The sequence below is a fragment of the Mustelus asterias genome, chromosome 5 (assembly GCF_964213995.1).
Source record: "Mustelus asterias chromosome 5, sMusAst1.hap1.1, whole genome shotgun sequence".
NCBI lineage: Eukaryota > Metazoa > Chordata > Chondrichthyes > Carcharhiniformes > Triakidae > Mustelus > Mustelus asterias.
This window is the reverse complement of record NC_135805.1, coordinates 51101407-51123003: the sequence shown is the minus strand read 5'-3', so window position 1 is coordinate 51123003 and position 21597 is coordinate 51101407. Positions and strand designations below refer to the sequence as shown.

The following is a 21597-nucleotide window of genomic DNA, read 5'->3' as shown; positions in this document are numbered from 1 at the left end:
AATTGCCCCTTAGAGTCCTGGGATGCGTAGGTTAGAGGGATTAGCGGGTAAAATATGTGGGGGTAGGGCCTGGGTGGGATTGTGGTCGGTGCAGACTCGATGGGCCGAATGGCCTCCTTCTGCACTGTAGGGTTTCTATGATTCTATGATATCAGGAAGTCTCCCTATTCTTTGTTGAAAACTGTCATGAGATCTTTTACATCCATCTGAGAGGGTAAAAAGACTTTAATTTAATGCCTCTTTGAAAGATGGCAACTCTGAGTGCGTTGCACTCCCTCAGCACTGCACTGAAGCACTGGCCCTAGATTATGTGCTCAAGCCTCTGGAGTGAGACTGAACCCATGGCTTTCTGATGCCAAGGTCAGCATGCTGAAATCTGAGAGAGGATTTAACTGTGAGCTTCAGGAACCTGAAATCAGGATGAGAAACAGGACCAGCTCCGCTATTTTCCTGGCGATGGCCTCCTAATTGGCCGCCTCCCAGCTCGCCGTCCAATTAAAAACCGTGGATGGGCTCTCGATGCACTGGGCCTGTCACAGGGCTGGCAGCTCTGAAGGAAGAGGGTGGCACTGTACCATCGGGAGAGGGAGGCACTGCTGCGGCACCTCGGAAAGGCAAGAAGCCTCGGAGAAGTAAGTAGAAGGTTAGAGGTCCAAACTCCCACAGGGCAGTGGGGATTGTCTTCCCCACCCATGATTTCCTCTTTGGGCCAAGAAGCCTCCATCTCCAGTGACTCACTGGCCAGCCTCTGGTAGGCTTCCTTCCCAAAGTTAGCGGTCTCCCACAGCTGTCAATAGAACCAAGGAAAGGACCTTAATTATTTAAATGAGTTGCCTGCATCTGTGTGGCGGGCACTTGTTCCACATGCAAACCCACTGCTAGGAAACTTATTTGGAGCTCTCCCATCGAGGCTCCCTCATACTTGACCTGACCCCCGGCCTTCCACCTGGATCTAGGAAAATGCTGCACCTTGACTCAGTACTAGCACAAAGTGATAAACTAAAGTATTGCTTAAAGATCTCCACACTATTGATGGCCAAGAAGGTTTAATAAACTCCTAAATCAATGAAAGGGTATTTTTTTAACTAAAAAAAAATCCTTGGATCATGTGCAGATTTTTCTACCCCAGTCTATTGTATGAAACACTTTTAAAATGAAGTGAAAAATGTTCATTTATGATTCCAGTTTTTAAGCGGTTGTGTTTCTGTCAATGTCTCTAGATATTCCCAACCTCTCCATGAAGAAATTGCTCTTCACAAGCACCTCAAGCACAAGAACATTGTACAATACCTGGGCTCTATCAGTGAAAACGGTTTCATTAAGATCTTTATGGAGCAGGTTCCTGGAGGTATGTTTGTTTATATTCCATTCAACATGGAGTGAAATAGAAGTGATGTGGAGATGCCGGCGTTGGACTGGGGTAAACACTGTAAGAGATTTAACAACACCAGATTAAAGTCCAACAGGTTTATTTGGTAGCAAATGCCATTAGCTTTCGGAGCGCTGCTCCTTCGTCAGATGGAGTGGAAATCTGCTCTCAAACAGGGCACAGAGACACAAAATCAAGTTACAGAATACTGATTAGAATGCGAATCTCTACAGCCAACCAGGTCTTAAAGATACAGACAATGTGAGAGCATTAAGCACAGGTTAAAGAGATGTGTATTGTTTCCAGACAGGACAGCCAGTGAGATTCTGCAAGTCCAGGAGGCAAGCTGTGGGGGTTACTGATAGTGTGACATAAACCCAAGATCCCGGTTTAGGCCGTCCTCACGTGTGCGGAACTTGGCTATCAGTTTCTGCTCAGCGACTCTGCGCTGTCGTGTGTCGTGAAGGCCCCCAAGGCGTCTGGGAAATTGATCATGGAAAATAAAAGGAAATGGCTGAGCTGTTGAACAGTTATTTTCTGTCTGTCTTCACTGGAAGACTTAATCGTGAATTTGTTGTCCGTCGGGCACACATAGTCAGCGGGCTGAGAAGTGGGTGTTAAACACGCTTTTGGCCCCGGAGAATGATTTCAGCCTTAACTGTCCGATTAATGGCCAGCCAGTGTGAACCGCGTACTCTGAAAGGCTGAGTGCCGTCGAGGAGGGTGGGTGCTCAGAGAAGCGATGGTTCATGCAGGCATTTCCAGTGAGCTGTCTGATGGCTGACAGCTGCCTCAATACCTGCAGTATTGTTCCAATGATAATTGTATCAGAAATTACTGCCAAATCTCTCCATCATGCAGTCAAGCAACTGGCAGCATGATACTGCAGCCATCAATCATTTTTCTCTTACCTTATTTCATCCCAGACATTTTATCCCACACTGGATCGGGAATGGTGAACAAACCTGAACACCGCCAGGCCGATTGGCCCATGCGCCAGCAACACTATCAAAATATATTTAGCTCGGCATTCAGCTATTTTTAGGGCCTTGCTGTGTGTAAACTGGCTGCTTTCCTTTCCTACAAAACAAGGGATCACATTTCAAAATTGGAAGGTCTGGAGAATGTGGCAAGGCACTGTATGTAAATGTGTTACTTTTCCTTTATCTGCATTGATGTGAAAGCTTTTAGTGTGAATTACCAGCTGAGAGATAGGATAAATAGCTTTGCTGATCCTTATAGACTTAATCATATTTGGTGCATAATCTGGAAGAATTGAAGCATGCACTATTCATTTCCATAGGTGTTCTCCTAATCGTCCATTGTAACTTCAGCTGAAAATCTGCTGAAACCCTTGAGAAACAGTGTAAGCAATCACCAAAGCATTTCTTTCATGGTTTCCACAGATCTTGCATTCAATTTATGCCTGTAATTGGGAGACATAAGAACATAAGAAATAGGAGCAGGAGTAGGCCATCTAGCCCCTCGAGCCTGCCCCGCCATTCAATAAGATCATGGCTGATCTGAAGTGGATCAGTTCCACTTACCCGCCTGATCCCTATAACCCCTAATTCCCTTACCGATCAGGAATCCATCTATCCGTGATTTAAACATATTCAACGAGGTAGCCTCCACCACTTCAGTGGGCAGAGAATTCCAGAGATTCACCACCCTCTGAGAGAAGAAGTTCCTCCTCAACTCTGTCCTAAACTGACCCCCCTTTATTTTGAGGCTGTGCCCTCTAGTTCCCTTTCTAAGTGGAAAGAATCTCTCCACCTCTACCCTATCCAGCCCCTTCATTATCTTATAGGTCTCTATAAGATCCCCCCTCAGCCTTCTAAATTCCAACGAGTACAAACCCAATCTGCTCAGTCTCTCCTCATAATCAACACCCCTCATCTCTGGTATCAACCTGGTGAACCTTCTCTGCACTCCCTCCAAGGCCAATATACCCTTCCGCAAATAAGACCCCCTCCCCCCAGGAAATTCAACCTCATAATGTTTGTCTAGGCTCTCGTGGACATTTTTATTAATCTGTTGTTTGTATATATTTGCATAAATGAACAGGCAGCCTCTCTGCTCTCTTACGATCAAAATGGGGCCCCTTGAAGGACAATGAACAGACCATTGGATTTTATACCAAACAGATCCTGGAAGGATTGAAATACCTCCATGACAATCAAATAGCTCATCGAGATATAAAGGTATACCATGATCAAAGAACAATAATCACATTCCCTTCCAGAATTCTGGTTTTGAATGTAGAGTTATTCCTCATGACTGTGCATCTCTTTTTCTGAGTTGGGAGAGGGGCAGATGGGTACAGTGGGCCAGCACAATCTCATTCATTTTGAGAACCTGTGATTGAGTGCAGCCCAGATTGTTAACATTTTGATACAAACTCAGTTTGCTAAGCCACAGAAATTTGCTCACTAGCCAGAGGCCTACAGCACAAGACCTCCCAAAATTGGCATTCCAACTCAGAAATGCTATCGTGGGGGGAAGTGGAGACTTGCATGCTTGTGGGGCAGTGAGTTTTTCTGAGGTTCTGAAGCCAGACTTTTGGCCAAGGGTAGAGATGGAAAGATTAAAAAGAACCTCCGGTTTTCTCGCCTGTTCGACACTTCCAAATTTTCCTGAGAAAGCCCATGCTCCTGGCATCGCCTGCTTTCCCAATCGCCTAAAGTTATAAATAGCCTCACATTCATGAGCATAAAACAACAGCGCCAACTTCCGTTCACTCACAAGGTGAAGCTCTGAGCCTTGCCTCTTCTTGTTGGGAAATGCAATCAAAGCTGCCAGGAAATGGGAACAGTCCGTTCTGGCTGCCAAATTGTATTTAAAAATAACTTCTGCAACTGACTCTGTTATGAGAATAGCCCAACAAACCCCTTCAATCTAAAACAGATGGGTCAAGTCCAAGCCTTCAAATTGGCTCACCCTCCACGCTTGGGAAATGGAACAAATTCCATTCTGTACAAAATGCACAATATTCCCGTACCAGTATAACTTGGTGTGGGATATTTTAAAACATTCACCATTTTAAGGATACATCGAGTAGAAACCCACCCAGTAAAAAATTGCAACTTTAAAAGTGACTTTTTGTATTATGTTGCTGTGAACAAAAATGAGATGGTCAGTTTTTTTAAAAATGTAGTTACTCTGAGTCTCAGACGGTCGCTTGACTGATTGTTGCTGCTTCTTTGATTTCCAATTTGATTATTCAGCACCAAGTGATACTATTTAGAATATTGGTGGCAGAAGTAGCGCCTGCCTGACCGTGTGTCATACGGTCTCCTACCCAACTGTAGAAGGACAAATTGTATTGTGGACTATTGGCAAATTGGCAGGAGCTGGCCAAATTCCTTCAACTCTGGAACATGATTAGCTCCAGCTATCTTTTTGAGCTCAGATCCCCTTCAGTATTCCCCTAATCCTTAATCTGTTGCTGTTGATTCCCAGGATTTCCCACGGGATGCTTTCACCTCATTTTCTGAAATCCGAATTCTCCAGCTAGTGAGTTTGGCCTTATCTAACTTTAAGCAGTGATGATCAGAAAGCAGGGAGCATCAGAGCACATGCCTGTAAAGGAACTTGGCCTGTTTTCCTCTGTTTAACTTATCAGTGGCCCAGGCTCCAGAACATTACCCGTGTTCTCTTTTCTGTCTGCGGAGCTTTCCTTCTTTCTCTTTATTTCCCCCCTTGCTGAATACTTGCCATCCAGTTCACTCTTCACAAGCTTTTATGTAAATTAATATGGTATAAGAAGAAATTGTGACTTACTAAGGATGGCATGGACAAGTTGGGCCGTGTGGCCTGTCTCCATGCTGTAAATCTCTGTGACTCGATGACTAAAATTTCAAATTCAAAGGGGAAAAGAATTTGTAGACTAAAGTTACTTTGGCAATTCAACAAATCTAATGTCTCTGACTCAAATCCAAGTGAGGATTTTTTGATGACTATCATATGATCTCTACTCGAGGACGGCAGTACTGCTCACAGAAATTAGTTTAGAATTGTATGGCGGTTTTTCCATTTTAAGCCAAAATTACAAATTCTTTCCCCAGGGCGATAATGTGCTGATAAATACCTACAGTGGAATCTTGAAAATATCAGATTTTGGTACCTCAAAGAGACTTGCAGGAATCAATCCATGCGCTGAAACATTCACAGGTATGAAGCATTGGAACTGTGTTGTTTTCATACAGCACAATTGCTGTAATTACCAAGAAATGTCATAAAGTCATTATTTCAAATCGGAGTTAGAAGAATAAATGAGGGAGTGAAACACTCATTTAGAAACTGCTGTTAAAGGTGACATGCTTATTTTTTTCAAAGTAAGGTTATACCACAGAATGAAGATGCTATCACTGTGCAGTTTACCTCATCAACATCCTGCCTGTATTCACAAAATGCACAGTACAGATGCATTGTGAAACGTTAATGTTTAGAATTATTTTAACAATTCGTCCTGCTACGGTCTGAGTACTACATATTACATACTGCTGTCCTGCTGGTGAATTCAGTTTGTATCTTCCATAATCTCAATGTGATTTGATCGTGAGACAGTCTAAACTAGTTGCAAGTGTAATAAGACAGGATTTGGAAGTGGAATAAATCATCTAACATCAATCAACCTAGCCAAACCCAAGGCTAACCTGAGTAGCCTGAGGAACTTGTTTAATTATGTGGCCTACATTTATCCTGACAAAATATAATTTTGAGTGAACTATTTTGTTGTATTATTTTGTTCAATGTACAGATATAACAGCGAATGTCAATCTCTTAATAACTGTGGCAGAATATACATGTTAGGGGGGGGGAAGCACTTTGCGAGTTCCAACAATGCTTCTGGATTTTGAGGTGGAGGAGCAGTTTTGGGAGAGGACAAGAAAAGCAGAAGCAGCAACTTTTCAGGCTTTTTGTCAATATTTGCTCATATCCTTAAAGCTGCATTTATTGACCTACTCACTACTGATATTCATTGCATACGTTACAAACAGGAATGCGGTTAAATGCATCTTACTGTAAACATAAGATGTTTAGATTGGTTTCCTTCTTAATAAATGGTGGCATATTTCCCCAACCCCTCAGTTTTTTGTGCGATCCAATTTTCTGTTAAACCCGCAGCAAACTCGAGATAGGATGAACTCAAAGGGTTAGTTTATTTGCTCGTACTCGAAATGTGGGAAGGAGGGTTTGTAAAATCATCTCCACGCTCAGATAGAAAAAGAGAGGGTTAGAGAAATGAAGATTTTGCAATACAGAGACCACAGAAAAACGAAGTATTGGTTCGCTTGAGTCCCAATATCCAGAATCAGAGTCCAATGAAATGTTCCTTAACAGAGGCCAATGGACTGAAACCAGTGATATAGAAGTCACTTTTCCGGTCGTGTTGATCTCTCAAGATGAGATAAGCCAGTTTGTGAGTGATGACACAGGACTTCCAACAGAAGTAAGGTAGATGGGGGTCCAGCCTGGCCAGAGCTCCTATGTGGCCTATTAGTCAGATGTTAATAGAGCAGATTGAGCTATACAGTTCAGCAATGAAATTTAAAAGAATTTTATTATAATCTCACAATTTGGCTTTATTATGAATGCAGTTTTCTCATTACTTCCTAGATTAAGCAACACTGCAACAAAGCCACTATACAAATTGTTACATTCAGATTAACAAGCTCTTCCTCAAAAGGTGGTTGAGGCAGAGCCTTTCAATATCTTTAAGGCAGACAAAGATAGATTCCTGATAATCTTTCACCCACATGTTTATCAGGAGTAGGCAGAATGTGAAGTTGAGTTAAAATCAAATGAACCATGACCTTATTGAATGGCAGAATAGGCTTAAAGGGCCAAGTGGCTTATTCCTGCTCTAATTTGTATGGTTGTATAATTGTTACATTCAGATTAACAAGCTCTTGCATACTTGTATAGTGGCTTTGTTGCAGTGTTGCTTAATCTAGGAAGTAATGAGAGAACTGCATTCATAATAAAGCCAAATTGTGAGATTATAGTAAAATACTTTTAAATTTCATTTACGGGATGTGGGTCGCGCTGGCTAGGCCGGCATTTATTGCCCATCTCTAGTTGCTCTTGAGAATGTCTCTTTTTAAAAATCATGATCTAAGTAATATGTGCTTCAATTTGTTATGTCTAGAATGTGGCAGGATGTATGTTTTCACAACCGATACTTAAATTAGTTCCGTTACTCGTCATTGTTTTGCCTCTGTGCTGCCCAGTGAAACCCAGATCTTTTCTAACAAGAAACAAGCGGAAATTAGAGCAACCAAGTGCAGGCTACGAGATGGAGACAGGTAAAATCGCCAGCACCAACGCACCCCTCCCCGATGAGCTCGATGCATTTTATGCCCACTTTGAGCAAGTGGTCAGCGAGAGCATGCCCTCCACCCTGGAAGCCTCGAGCGATCCTGTATCTGGGATCACCATTGCAGATGTCAGAGCAGCCTTCTTGAAGGTCAACCCACAGAAAACGACTGGCCCGGATTGGGTACCCGGACGAGCACTCAGATCCTGCGCGGATCAGCTGGCGGGATTATTAGCAGACATCTTCAACCTCTCTTTACAACAATCTGAGGTCCCTATCTGCTTCAAGAAGATGACCATCATCCTGGTGCCAAAGAAAAGCCAAGCAGCGTGCCTTAATGACTATCGTCCGGTGGCTCTGACATCCATCATTATGAAATGTTTCGAAAGGTTAGTCATGGCACGAATCAAGTCTGGCCTCCCAGATCACCAGGATCCACGACAGTTCACCTACCACCACAACAGATCCACAGCAGATGCCATCTCCCTGGCCCTGCACTCAACCCTGGACCACCTAGATAACAAAGACATCTATGTCAGACTCCTATTTATCGACTACAGCTCAGCATTCAACACCATTATTCCTACCAAACTCATCCCCAAACTCCGTGGTCTGGGGCTCGGCTCCTCTCTCCGCGACTGGATCCTGAACTTCCTAACCCCAGACTGCAATCATTAAGGATAGGCAACAACACCTCCTGCACGATCATCCTCAACACCGGTGCACCGCAAGGTTGTGTCCTCAGCCCCCTACTATACTCCTTATACACCAATGACTGTGTGGCCAAATTCCCCTCCAACTCGATTTTTCAAGTTAGCTGATGACACCACCGTAGTGGGTGGGATTTCAAACAATGACGAGACGGAGAACAGGAATGAGATAGAGAATCTGGTGAACTGGTGCGGCAACAATAATCTCTCCCTCACTGTCAACAAAACAAAGGAAAATGTTATCGACTTCAGGAAGCATAGTGGAGGACATGCCCCTGTCTACATCAATGGAGAAGAAGTAGAAATGGTCAAGAGCTTCAAGTTTTTAGGTGTCCAGATCACCAGCAACTTGTCCTGGTCCCTCCATGCCAATGCTATCAAAGAACAGTACAACACAGGAAACAGGCCCTTCAGTCCTCCAAGCCTGTGCCGCTCCTTGGTCCAACTAGACCATTCATTTGTATCCCTCCATTCCCAGACTGCTCATGTGACTATCCAGGTAAATCTTAAACGATGCCAGCGTGTTTGCCTCCACCACCTACTTGGCAGCACATTCCAGGCCCCCACCACTCTGTAAAAAAACGTCCCTCTGATATCTGAGTTATACCTCGCCCCTCTTACCTTGAGCCTGTGACCCCTTGTGATCGTCACCTCCGACCTGGGAAAAAGCTTCCCACTGTTCACCCTATCTATACCCTTCATAATTTTGTACACCTCTATTAGGTCTCCCCTCATTCTCTGTCTTTCCAAGGAGAACAAGCCCAGCCTACCCAATCTCTCCTCAGGCAACATCCTGGTAAACCTTCTCTGCACTCTCTCTAAAGCCTCCACGTCCTTCTGGTAGTGCGGCGACCAGAACTGGATGCAGTACTCCAAATGTGGCCTAACCAGCGTTCTATACAGCTGCATCATCAGACTCCAGCTTTTATACTCTATACCCCGTCCTATAAAGGCAAGCATACCATATGCCTTCTTCACCACCTTCTCCACCTGTGCTGCCACCTTCAAGGATTTGTGGACTTGCACACCTAGGTCCCTCTGTGTTTCTATACTCTTGATGGCTCTGCCATTTATTGTATAACTCCCCCCTACATTAGTTCTTCCTAAATGCATCACTTCGCATTCATCCGGATTAAATTCCATCTGCCATTTCTCCGCCCAATTTTCCAGCCTATCTGTATCCTGCTGTATTGTCCGACAATGTTCATCGCTATCCGCAAGTCCAGCCATCTTCATGTCATCTGCAAACTTGCTGATAACACCAGTTACACCTTCTTCCAAATCATTTATATATATCACAAATAGCAGAGGTCCCAGTACAGAGCCCTGCGGAACACCACTGGTCACAGACCTCCAGCCGGAAAAAGACCCTTTGACTGCTACCCTCTGTCTCCTGTGGCCAAGCCAGTTTTCTACCCATCGAGCCACCTCTCCTTGTATCCCATGAGCCTTAACCTTCTTAACCAACCTGCCATGAGGGACTTTGTCAAATGCCTTACTGAAATCCATATAGACGACATCCACGGCCCTTCCTTCGTCAACCGTTTTTGTCACTTCCTCAAAAAACTCCACCAAATTTGTAAGGCACGACCTCCCTCTTACAAAACCATGCTGTCTGTCACTAATGAGATTGTTCCGTTCTAAATGCGCATACATCCTGTCTCTAAGAATCCTCTCCAACAACTTCCCTACCACGGACGTCAAGCTCACTGGCCTATAATTACCCGGGTTATCCCTGCTACCCTTCTTCAATAACGGTACCACAATATCACAATATCATTAAGAAGAATAAGGAAATTTGGCATGTTCACTACAACTCTCTCCAACTTTTACAGATGCACCGTAGAAAGCATTCTTTCTGGCTGTATCACAGCCTGGTATGGCTCCTGCTCTGTCCAGGACCGCAAGAAACTACAAAGGGTCATGAACGAAGCCATCACTCAAACCAGCCTCCCACTATTGACAATGTCTACATTTCCCACTGCCTCGGAAAAGTAACCATCATAATTAAGGCCCCCACGCACCCCGGGCATACTCTCTTCCATCGGGAAAAAGGTACAAAAGTCTGAGGACATTACTAACCGCCTCAAGAACAGCTTCTTCCCTGCTGCTGTCAGACTTTTGAATGGACCTATCTCGCATTAAGTTGATCTTTCTCTACACCCTAGTTATGACTGTAACACTACATTCTGCACACTCTACTTTCATAGAATCATAATCATAGAAACCCTACAGTGCAGAAGGAGGCCATTTGGCCCGATCCCACCCAGGCCCTATCACTTCAATCCCACATATTTACCCTGTTAATCCCCCTGACACTAAGGGGCAATTTATCATGGCCAATCCACCTAACCTACACATCTTTGGGCTGTGGGAGGAAAACGGAGCAAACCCACACAGACACAGGGAGAATGTGCAAACTCCACACAGAAAGTGACCCGAGGCCAGAATTGAACCTAGTCCCTGGCGTTAGAGGCTGCAGTGCTAACCATTGTGCCATCTTTCCTTTGCTTTGTCTGTATAGTGCGCAAGAAACAATACTTTTCACTGTAGACTAATACATGTGGCAATAATAAATCAAATCAAGGTCATTTTTACCCACCATCTCTTGGCCAGTTGAAGAGTATGCAGGCAGTGGCTTGAAAGCTAGTTGTCTGCGTGTGCCTTCTTTAATTTTAGTATTGTGCACAGCACAGGGTTTGTAATACAGAAGAGAAACAAAGCGTTAAGCTGGGCATAAATATTTTAAATATATTTGTGCAGTTTCTTCATAAAGTTTTCCTTCATTCTTTCCTAAATAACCTCCTGATTACTGATACATTCTCCAGAGTATTAGTGTAGAAATTAAACATGGAAGGCATGGAAAACTGAGCACAGAAATTGATATCAAAGCAGAAAATGCTGGAAATGCTCGGTTGTTCAGGCAGAATCTGCAGAGAAAGAAACAGAGTTAGCTTCAGGTCAGTGAGCCTCAACAATTGATGATTTCTAGCCAATTGCTGGATTATTGTTCTAGGTCAGAAAGTGCAGCTGCCGTTGTTTCACATCAAAGGGTTTTTGATAGGACTTCAAAGAAACTCATTTGTTTGAAAATTCCAGTGTTTCTGGGCTCTGACGAAGGATCATCCAGACTCAAAACGTTGGCTCTACTCTCTTTCCACAGATGCTGTCGGACCTGCTGAGCTTTTCCAGCATTTTCTGTTTTTGTTTCAGATTCCAGCATCCGCAGCATTTTGATTATATTATATTTCTGGGCCTCTTGTCTTCTTTGTCCTGTATTACTGCCAAGAATTTGTAGATTGTGAAGAGGAATAAAGTACCTTTATTTTGTGGAGAGTTACTCTTATTTTAAACGTTATGGGGTTTTTTGTTAAATATTGTCAATTGCCCCCTTCTGTTCATAATAGTGATGGACAAGAGTCCTAAAATCCCCAAATTAGGGATTGATTTATACACTGTCTCAACAGACAAAGTGCTTTCCACCAATGATTCACGCAATGACACACACACCTCTTCAGCCATTTGATTCTTAAACCTAAAATGTGTAAATGTTAACTTTGTTTACTTTAGGATTTTTGCACAAAAAGAAAAACATTTTGTACTGGAGGGTTTCCTCTGTACACCATCTGGAACAGAATTATAAACCTTTCCTTTATGAAGCAGTTTACAGGTTAGTCAGCCACAAATCACAGAGGAAACCTTCAACCTTGGCCTGCACGGTCGGCCATGATTAGATTGCCACCAGAATCTCTTGATTTGTAGGAACATTTGCAGCAGGAACATTTTGTTCCTTACACTTGTCTTCAGGAACTATTCCCCGCCCCCTCCCTCCCCTCACCCGCCCATTTTTTGCCTGTAAGGTAATGAGGTATTGTTTCTAAAAGTAAAAAGTACAGCCACATTTCTGCCTGCGATAATGTTGAACAAAGTCAGGATTCATAAACTAGTCTAGTGAAACTGCAGGATGTACTGTCGGCTATAATATTATTTCATAAGGTTGAACAAAATGATTCTGTCATTGGAGTGTTATGTACTGTAGTTTGAGAATATTTGTCAATATTTTACACCAAGGCACAGCATGACAGTTTGCAATCGGGGAGGCGGTGGCATGGTGGTATTGACACTGAACTAGTAACCTAGAGGCCCAAGGTAATGTTCTGGGAACCCAGATTCGAAACCCACCACGGCAATAATATCCGGAATTAAGAATCTACGAATCTACTGATGACCATGCAACCATTGTCAATTGTCATAAAAACCCATCTGGTTCATTCATGCCCTTTAGGGAAGGAAAACTGCCATCCTTATTTGGTCTGGCCTAGATATGACTCACTCTTAAATGCCCTCTGAAATGGCCGAGCAAACTTAAGCACTGTGGATGCACCTGCACCAGATGGACTACAGCTGTCCAAAAAGGCAGCTCACCACCAATTCCCATGGGCAATTAGGGAGGAAAGAATTTTTAGAAAAAATAATCTGTTTATCATAAGAGAAAATTGGCCTTGTGTTTGTTCAGTAAGTCTGATCCACTGGGCTTTTTAAAAATTCATTCATGGGACGTGGGCGTCACTGACTGGCCAGCATTTATTACCCATCCCTAGTTGCCCGAGGGCAGCAATGTGACTCCATTGCAGTGGCTCTGGAGTCACATTTAGGCCAGATCAGGTAAGGATAGCAGTTTTCCTTCCCTAAAGGACATCAGTGAACCAGATGGGTTTTTCTGACAATCAACAATCGTTTCATGGTATTCAGTAGATTCTTAATTCCAGATATTCTTTATTGAATTCAAATTTGACAATTTGCAGTGGGGGGATTCGAACCCAGGTCCCCAGAACATTAGTTGAATTTCTGGATTAATAATTTAGTGATAATACCACTGGGCCATCACCTCCCCCTCCCTTTTTGCCATACTATTTGTGAAAATGCATCATCCTTAACTATTAGTGTGATTAGAGCCATTGTTGTCACTGCAAAGAGAAAACTGCTAATTAGAAACATTATACTTGGCAATGCTTTCAGGTAATAAGGAAAAATGTCACCTTAGGTTAGACCGTTTCACAATCCAAAAAAATTCATTTTTATTTGTTTACATCATGTCAAGATTTTGCAATAAGAGGAGTTACTAACAGAGTAAGAGGATAGTTAAAGTGGGGTGAAGAGAGGCTTGGAGTGGAGAGTGAGTGAACACCAACTCCATGTTCAGGGAACATGGGATTAGGTTTATAGAACTACCAGAAGTGATTGTTAAAAAATGTATTAAGGAAGTTACTGAAACTTAAGGTCGATACAGACATGATTTTGCATGTAAAGATCAAAGTTAAGAAAAGAATCAGTGAAGATTCATTCTGACTATAATTTTTCAAAAAATTCTTGGAATTAAAATTGTAAAGTAGAAGATGGTAATTGAGTTTTCCTACAAAATGGAGATGGGAACAAGGCAAGAAATTAAAAGCCGCGTGTCTTTTTCTTTATTAGTTCTTGGGACGTGAGCAATGCTGGTAAAGCCAGAATTTATTGCCGTTTTCTAATTTAACTTGAAAAAGTGGTGGTGAGCCACCATGTAAACCCAAAGCACTATTAGGAAGGGAGTTCCAGGTTTTGACCAAGTGACAGTGAGGGAATGGTGATATAGTTCCGAGTCAGGTGGGCATGAAGGTTGTGGTGTTTCCACGGTTCTGCTACCCTTGTCCTTGACGGTAGAGACTTAGAAGATGCTAATGTAGGAGGCTTGCTGATTTGTTGTGGTGGAACTTGTAAGATGGTATCTACTGCTGCCCACTCTGTGCCAGTGGTATAGGGAAATAACACGTAAGGTAATGAATAGAGTGCCAATTAAGGGGACTTTTTTGTCCTGGATGGTGTTGAGCTTCTTGTGTTATTGGAGCTGTAGTCACCTAGGTAAGTGCCGAGTATTCTATCACACTCCTGTTTTTAGAAATTTTTTTACTCCATCCCTAAGTTACAAAGCCAATGCTCAGAGTGGACTGGGTAAACCCAAACCCATTCCTTCCTTGTTCCAAAAGCTAAACCAAATGAATGCAATTCATGGTCCCCACAAGAGAGACAAACAAGATCCAAGCTGTCAAGACAAGGCATTGCACCCCATCTTGGGTTTGATTTGATGCTTGATCTTAGCCAAAAGGCACCATCTTACTCCTGATTTGACAAAAATGAGGAAACTGGACGTAGGGATTCTCTAAAAGCAATTAAGAATATATCATATTAAGATACATGTGACAAGGATAATGTCATGTGGAGTTAAGGATAATTTGTTCAAATAAGTCAAGACATGATCAGAGGATAAGAAGTTTGCAAGACCGAAAAGTTTTTAAAATTTATTTATTCATGTCACCAGTAGGCTTACCCGTGAGCTGACACTGCAATGAAGTTACTGTGAAAATCCCCTAGTCGCCACACTCTGGCTCCTGTTTGGGTACACCGAGGGAGAATTTAGCATGGTCAATGCACCTAACCAGCACATCTTTCAGACAAAGAGAGGAAACCAGAGCACTCAGAGGAAACCCACACTAACGTGCGGAGAACGTGCAGACTCCGCACAGACAGTGAATCAAGCCGAGAATTGAACCCGGGTCCCTGGCGCTGAGAGGCAGCAGTGCTAACCAGTACTCCACCGTGCCGAAACGATTGGTTGTAGTGGGTGGGTAGGGGGCAGTAAAGGAGGGAAAGAGAGAGGTTGGAATAGCTGTTAGTAAAGGTAACCTGCGCTGGTTTGCTTAGTGCAGTGGAGCCATGTTCAGTCAGTGAAATGCTGCTCACTGTGAGATGTGAAAGAGATGCTGTTATGATTCTCAGTCGAGGTTGAGTGAGCGGTGGGGGGCGGGGGGCGGGGGGAGGGGCGGGGGGGGGGGGATGGTCAAAGGAGTGGACTGTGTGTTGGGGTTGGAAGTATTGCTTAGTGGAAAGGTAAAGATCCCAATACAAATTGCTGCAGCAGTGTGGATGGGACAGGTGGCCAATGTTTATTGGCTGTATGATGTTGCTTATTGTGAGAGGCGTGAGAAGCTGCTCATCAGGCACTGGTACAGGTATTTGTGGATTGCCAGGGGAGGGGCAGGGTGGTTTGGTGGTCACTACCTGAAAGAGAAAGAAAGGGTTATTTTCTTGGAGGAATTGAGGCTGTAGTGATGGGGGTAAAAGGGCCTGGTCTCAGAGTGGGGTTGGCGTGGGGCCAGTGTGCTGTCCAGGAGGATGGGGAGGCAGGCAGTGGGCAGGCTTGGGTGTGTGTTGGGGCCATTCATTTTAAATAGTGGTCTAATGGGTCTTGACAGCTGAACCAGTCCTTTGATTTGCATTCTAGAGCTTCTGAAGGTTCCCACAAGTCCATGGGGTGGCATGGTGGTGCAGTGGTTAACACTGCTGCCTCACAGCTCCAGCGATCCGGGTTCAATTCCCAGCTTGGGTCACTGTCTGTGCGGAGTCTGCACATTCTCCCCGTGTCTGCGTGGGTTTCCTCCAGGTGCTCCAGTTTCCTCCCACAGTCCGAATGACGCGCTGGTTAAGTGCATTGGCCGTGCTAAATTCTCCCTCAGTATACCCGAACAGGCGCCGGAGTGTGGCGATTAGGGGGTTTTCACAGTAACTTCAATGCGGTGTTAATGTAAACCTACTTGTGACACTAATAAATAAATGTTATGAAAGTCTGTTCAGAGGTGGGGACAAGGTGTGATCTTGTGGAGTGGGAGGAAGGACTGCAAGGTTTTGAATGATGTGCATGAAATTTTGTGTTTAACAGAAAATTAAAAGTCTTGTGTTCATTTAATTACCTATACCAACATGGTGGATACCTCCAAGAACTTTGTCTAATTCACAGTGACACTTGGTGCCCAGAATCTGCAACTGCATGCTGAATTGACCATGTCTTTATATACTACAGTGGCAATGGTGCTATGCCATTCTTCTCAATCCATCATGTAATGTTACATTTACAACCACTGCCAGGCATCTGGAGACCACATGCTATTTTTGATAGGTATTGTGTGCATGCGTGTCTCACCTAGCATATCTGAATGTGACTTTACTCCATACCACGTGGTTGACCCATGATGCTGCCTTCAGTTTGCTAGCGGGTAATTAGAATTGCTAAATTAGGACAACAAGGCTGGACAACAAATACACCCTTTACCGCATTGCCCACATCCTGAGAAAAATTCTAAGATCCAAGCAAACTGCTGAGTGCAATAGTATGAATTTATTTTTGCTCTGCTCTTTAGGAACACTTCAGTACATGGCTCCTGAAATAATAGACAAAGGGCCAAGAGGTTATGGGAAGCCTGCTGACATCTGGTCATTAGGATGCACAATTATTGAAATGGCAACAGGGAAACCTCCATTTTATGAATTGGGAGAACCTCAGGCTGCAATGTTTAAGGTAAGATATGAGCGAATGTGGGTTAGTATACAAGCTATTCCAACTTGTGAAAACTAGGAGGTTTATACAAAATAAATAGAAGAAGCTTAGATACATAGTAAGGTATTCAGCATTGTTGGTGAGCATAGCTAAATTAACAATGCAGACTCCAACTCTCTTTCAGAACTGAATACTGAATATGCATTTGAATAAAATCAATATAGGTGAAGAAAATGATGAACGATTGCAATTGTCTACAACTGGGGAAAGAATCTTTTTCTTGTTGTTTTGATTATTCTATTTTTGAATATCCGCGTACAAATGAGAATCACCAGCATTCCATTCCCAAAAATTATCCGAAACACAGGCTGGGATTTTCCACTCCCGCCTGTGGTGGGTGTCATGGCAGATGGGAGTGGGAAACATCATGAGCATGGAATCTGGTTTACGTCAGCGGGAACACAGAGTTCTATTGTCCATTCAATGCTGGAACATATTTCCTGATGAATAGGGCCCGATTCTCCCAAAAAAATTCTAAGTGCTGAATTGGCAGGAAAAATGGTGTAATTCACGATTGTGTTTTCGGTGGAAGTTCAGACTCGAATCTCCGCACTCTGCACTGCAGAGGTTGCAATTATGAATATCATTAAAAAACCCAGGGGTGGGGCCTATTCACGCCAGAATCTGACAGCTCCAGAACTCTGCACATGCGCAGTGGTCCCGATCTGTCAATCCCCCCGTTTGCTGGCCAGCTCAATCGCTGGCCAGCCCGGGACCCTCACCCTGCTGCCCCTACACCCCCTTCCATGGCCTGATTGCAGCCCCCACGACCATTCCTGGGCCAGCCCTGATTCCCCCGCCCATCTCGGAGCAATCTCCAGCACCCCCCCTACCCCTCAGCAGTGATGATTTCCCCCCCCCCCTCCAATCACTGGCCTCCCTCCAGCCCCAACCAATTCTATCTGCAGAGTGGCAGCGGGAACCCCAACGCCCACCGATCAGCCCCTAGGCCCTGCTCCCTTGGCACTGCCCAATGCTCGATGGGCAGTGCCAAGGTGCCCTCTGGGCATGGGCACTTTGCCCCTTGGGCAGTGCCAAGGGGCACAGGCTGGCACTGCTGGGTTCCCATGCCCAAGGGGCACCGACCCCCTGGGAAATCCCCCCTTCACTCCAGTGGGGTGACTCACTATTTCCCCGAAAGTTGGGAGCTACTCTAAACCCTGCTGGAGTGAAATGCTCCTGGCGGTGTGGGAGATGCTATCGGGCCCGGAGGACTCAGTCCCGGGCCCAATAATCACATTTAAAATAGATTTAAATCACTTACCTTGTCTTCCCACTGGTTCCCATCTTGACTACACCTGTTCTCCGGCTGTGGGAGGCATGCATGCGTCCCAAATCCCCCAAAATGGCCAACACGCATCTCCCAACCTGACGCTCCACAAAACGTTCACGTCGGGATGGGAGAATCGGGCATATAATGTCAGGAAGGCCATTTGAACACGTTTAAAATGTGATCGAATACTCATTATAAAGCCAACTTACTGTAATATCATCCCCCCCACACTAGACCAAGAGATCATGTCAGCGTCTAATTAGACTGACGTGTTTCACAATGGTACATAGCAATGTGTATCTGGCGACCAGCACTTTGTTTGTGACTTTGAGGTTTGTTCACCTATCTTTCATCAAACGGTGCTCATGGCACCTTGACTTAGAACGGCCTTCGCAGGCAGCACCGACCTCATTGCTCTCAGCGGGTATCACAGGCAAGGCGCTACTTGAACGAGTGCGTTCCAGTATCTCACGTCAGAAGGCACAGCCTCTTGTAACGTCTCTGCAGCATTGCAGTCGTCACAGAAGCCTGGTAGTGGCAGGAGCAGCTCACAATCCTCAGTGCTCTTATAGCTATGTGCCTTCAATCTGACAAAGCTCCTCAAGGAGATCCACCGAACCAAAACAGGGCAACGCATCCTGTGTCACCTCAGTGGCATAACTGAGACGTCACATTGGACCAAGGCAGAAGGGGACATTACACAGGGCTAATTCCATTTTGACATCATGTGGCTCTTTGTGCCCCTTTCTCCTCTATCACATTGATATCCGTGGATGTACGTTCATCCGAACATATCCATGGATTTGGAGCATCTTAGAATTATGAAGTTCACACGGTCAGTATACTAATTAAATACTCAATTTTAGCCACAGCTGAATTGTCAATTAATCTCGTGACTTTTGCTTAATGTATTGGGACAATACTGATTAACAGCATTCTAAAATTCAACCCCTTAGTCCATCTGATAAACTGTTTTGATATGAAAGTTAACTCTCATTAAATACTTCCAAAATGTATTTTGCCAAAAGCTTATGGATCAATGAGTAAGTCACATCGAAGCACGTTTTAATTTGGCAATCGTTTCACAGCGTTCCCATCCTGTGCTAAGAGGTAAATGCTTCTACTCCTTCGATGCGCTTGTAAGCTGTGTTGTTCTGACTTGTTTTTGCCACCTTTGCAGGTTGGAATGTTTAAAATTCATCCAGACATTCCAGAATCAATGTCACCAGAGGCCAAGGACTTCATACTCCGCTGCTTTGAACCAGAACCTGACAAGCGCGCCACTGCTCCAGAACTGCTGTCAGATGAATTTCTGAAAGTTACCAGCAGAAAGAAAAAGACACAACTGAAACAACAAGGTAACCAAAGCAGAAACACTAGCTTCTCATTGCTGTGACATTCTAGAGATTCAAACTGTGAAGTCTTATGTTCTTTCACTACTTTGATAGTGAGCTGCAGCAAGTAATTCTCGGTACCATGATAAGAAATGAAAGCAATACAGAATTACAGAATCTTCACAGTGCAGAAGGAGGCCATTCAGCCCATTGAGTCTGCACTGGTAACTCTTCTGAAAGATTAAAAATTCTTTCATATGTACCAGACATTTCAACCAAATTAGTAAATTAGCATTTTTGTAATTGCATGAGTTTCCATGAGCAATATTTTAATGGTAACTTATTTTATAAAATGGTAAAGAGAGGCTGTGAAAACATAGAATCCCTACAGTGCAGAAGGAGGCCATTCGGCCCATCGACCACAATCCCACCCAGACCCTATCCCCATAACCCCATGCATTTACCCTAGCTAGTCCCCCGACACTAAGGGTCAATTTGGCATGGCCAATCCACCTAACCTGCATATCTTTGGACTGTGGGAGGAAACCGGAGCACCCAGAGGAAACCCACGCAGACACGAGGAGAATGTGCAAACTCCACACAGATAGTGACCCAAGCCGGGAATCGAATCTGGGTCCCTGGCGCTGTGAGGCAGCAGTGCTAACCACTGTGCCACCATGCCGCCTTAAAATAACATACTTTACAGTTAGCCTCTGTGCCCAAAGTTTAAAGAAAAACACTCTGAAAGTGAAATTAATTGCAGTTTTGAGGGAGTGTTAAAAGTGCCAACTTGTAGCTAGAATCAGTGCCCTGTACTATCTGATGAAGGACAGAGGGAGTTCAACTGTAACTGGCCAATGTTTAGCTTTCAATGAGATTTTCCAGCAGAAGATAGATTAACGAGTCATTTACCTCCTTGCTGTTTGCTGTGCTTACTTACAAAACAGCGGTGACTACATATCAGAACTAATTAATTGGTTGTAAGTCACTTTTGGATGTCCTGACGATTTGAAAAGCTCTATAGTTAATACAAGTTTGTTACTTTTTTCTAGTATGAAGGAAGCATTGCAGCTACGTTTTCATCCGATAAGCATCCAGAAAATATATTTCATTTGTCGGGCTTAAAAGTTGATTTGTTATTAGAATTCTAGTTCTCTGACACACAAAAGTGAAATGGATTTGGAAGGAGTCCTTATAGATTTGGTTATGACCAGAGGACAAACTGTTCTCGACATTGAAGATTTTTGAATACTGTTGTTTGGTGCAAAGTGTGAAAAAATGTTTTGTTCTCCGTCATCCCTCTTCTTGCACAACACAGTCATGCTGTGTTTTGTAGATTTTTTTTACTGGTGAAAAAAGTGACCACTTGTTAAAACATCCATCTGCTAATGTATCCGAATCATTTGGAATTGCTCAACCTTTGCCTAATGGGCGACATAATTGCGTTGAAGCAGTTTTTTTTTCTAGAAGCATTTCCCACACCTTGTTCGAGAAAGCCAGTTAAAATTGTAGTACATTTTTGGAGTGGGAAAATCCATTTGAAGAAGCAAGCTCAGTCCTGGATGGCTGACCCAACCCCATCATATACCTTATCCCTCTTTCGACAGTAAATTACCTTGTTGTTCCTTGGATGCATTGCTTCAATTTCCATATGTTTATTACCCTTTGTATAAAATAGTTCTGCATGAATTTTTTTAATTTTAAAAATCTTTTTTTTATTTCTTTTTGGGTTGTTTTTGTGGCAGCACGGTGGCACGCCGGTTAGCACTGCTGCCACACAGTGCCAGGGACCTGGGTTCGATTCCCGGCTTGGGTTACTGTCTGTGTGGAGTTTGCACATTCTCCCTGTGTCTGTGTGGGTTTCCTCTGGCTGCTCCAGTTTCCTCCCACACTCCAAAGATGTGCGGGTCAGGTTGATTGGCCATGCTAAATTGCCCCTTAGTATCCCGGGATGTGTAGGTTAGAGGGATTAGCGGGGCAACCATGTGGGACTACAGGGATAGGGCCTGGGTGGGATTGTTGTCGGTGCGGACTCGATGGGCCAAATGGCCTACTTCTACACTGTAGATTCGATGATTTTTATGATAATCTTGTGTCGGGATCAACTTGGTCAAACCTCTTATAATTTTGAGACATTCTACTGTGCCACACTGATACAGTC

At 43.9% G+C, this 21597-nt stretch overlaps 1 protein-coding gene across 1 annotated transcript in view; it reads left to right on the top strand.

Annotated features, from left to right (window-relative positions):
- LOC144493527 (mitogen-activated protein kinase kinase kinase 5-like) overlaps positions 1–21597 on the top strand; it is a 154669-nt gene that overhangs the window by 93815 nt on the left and 39257 nt on the right. The window contains 5 exon segments of the mRNA XM_078212578.1: positions 1221–1348; positions 3437–3573; positions 5437–5542; positions 16633–16790; positions 19283–19460. Coding sequence (XP_078068704.1) covers positions 1221–1348; positions 3437–3573; positions 5437–5542; positions 16633–16790; positions 19283–19460 — 707 coding nt within the window.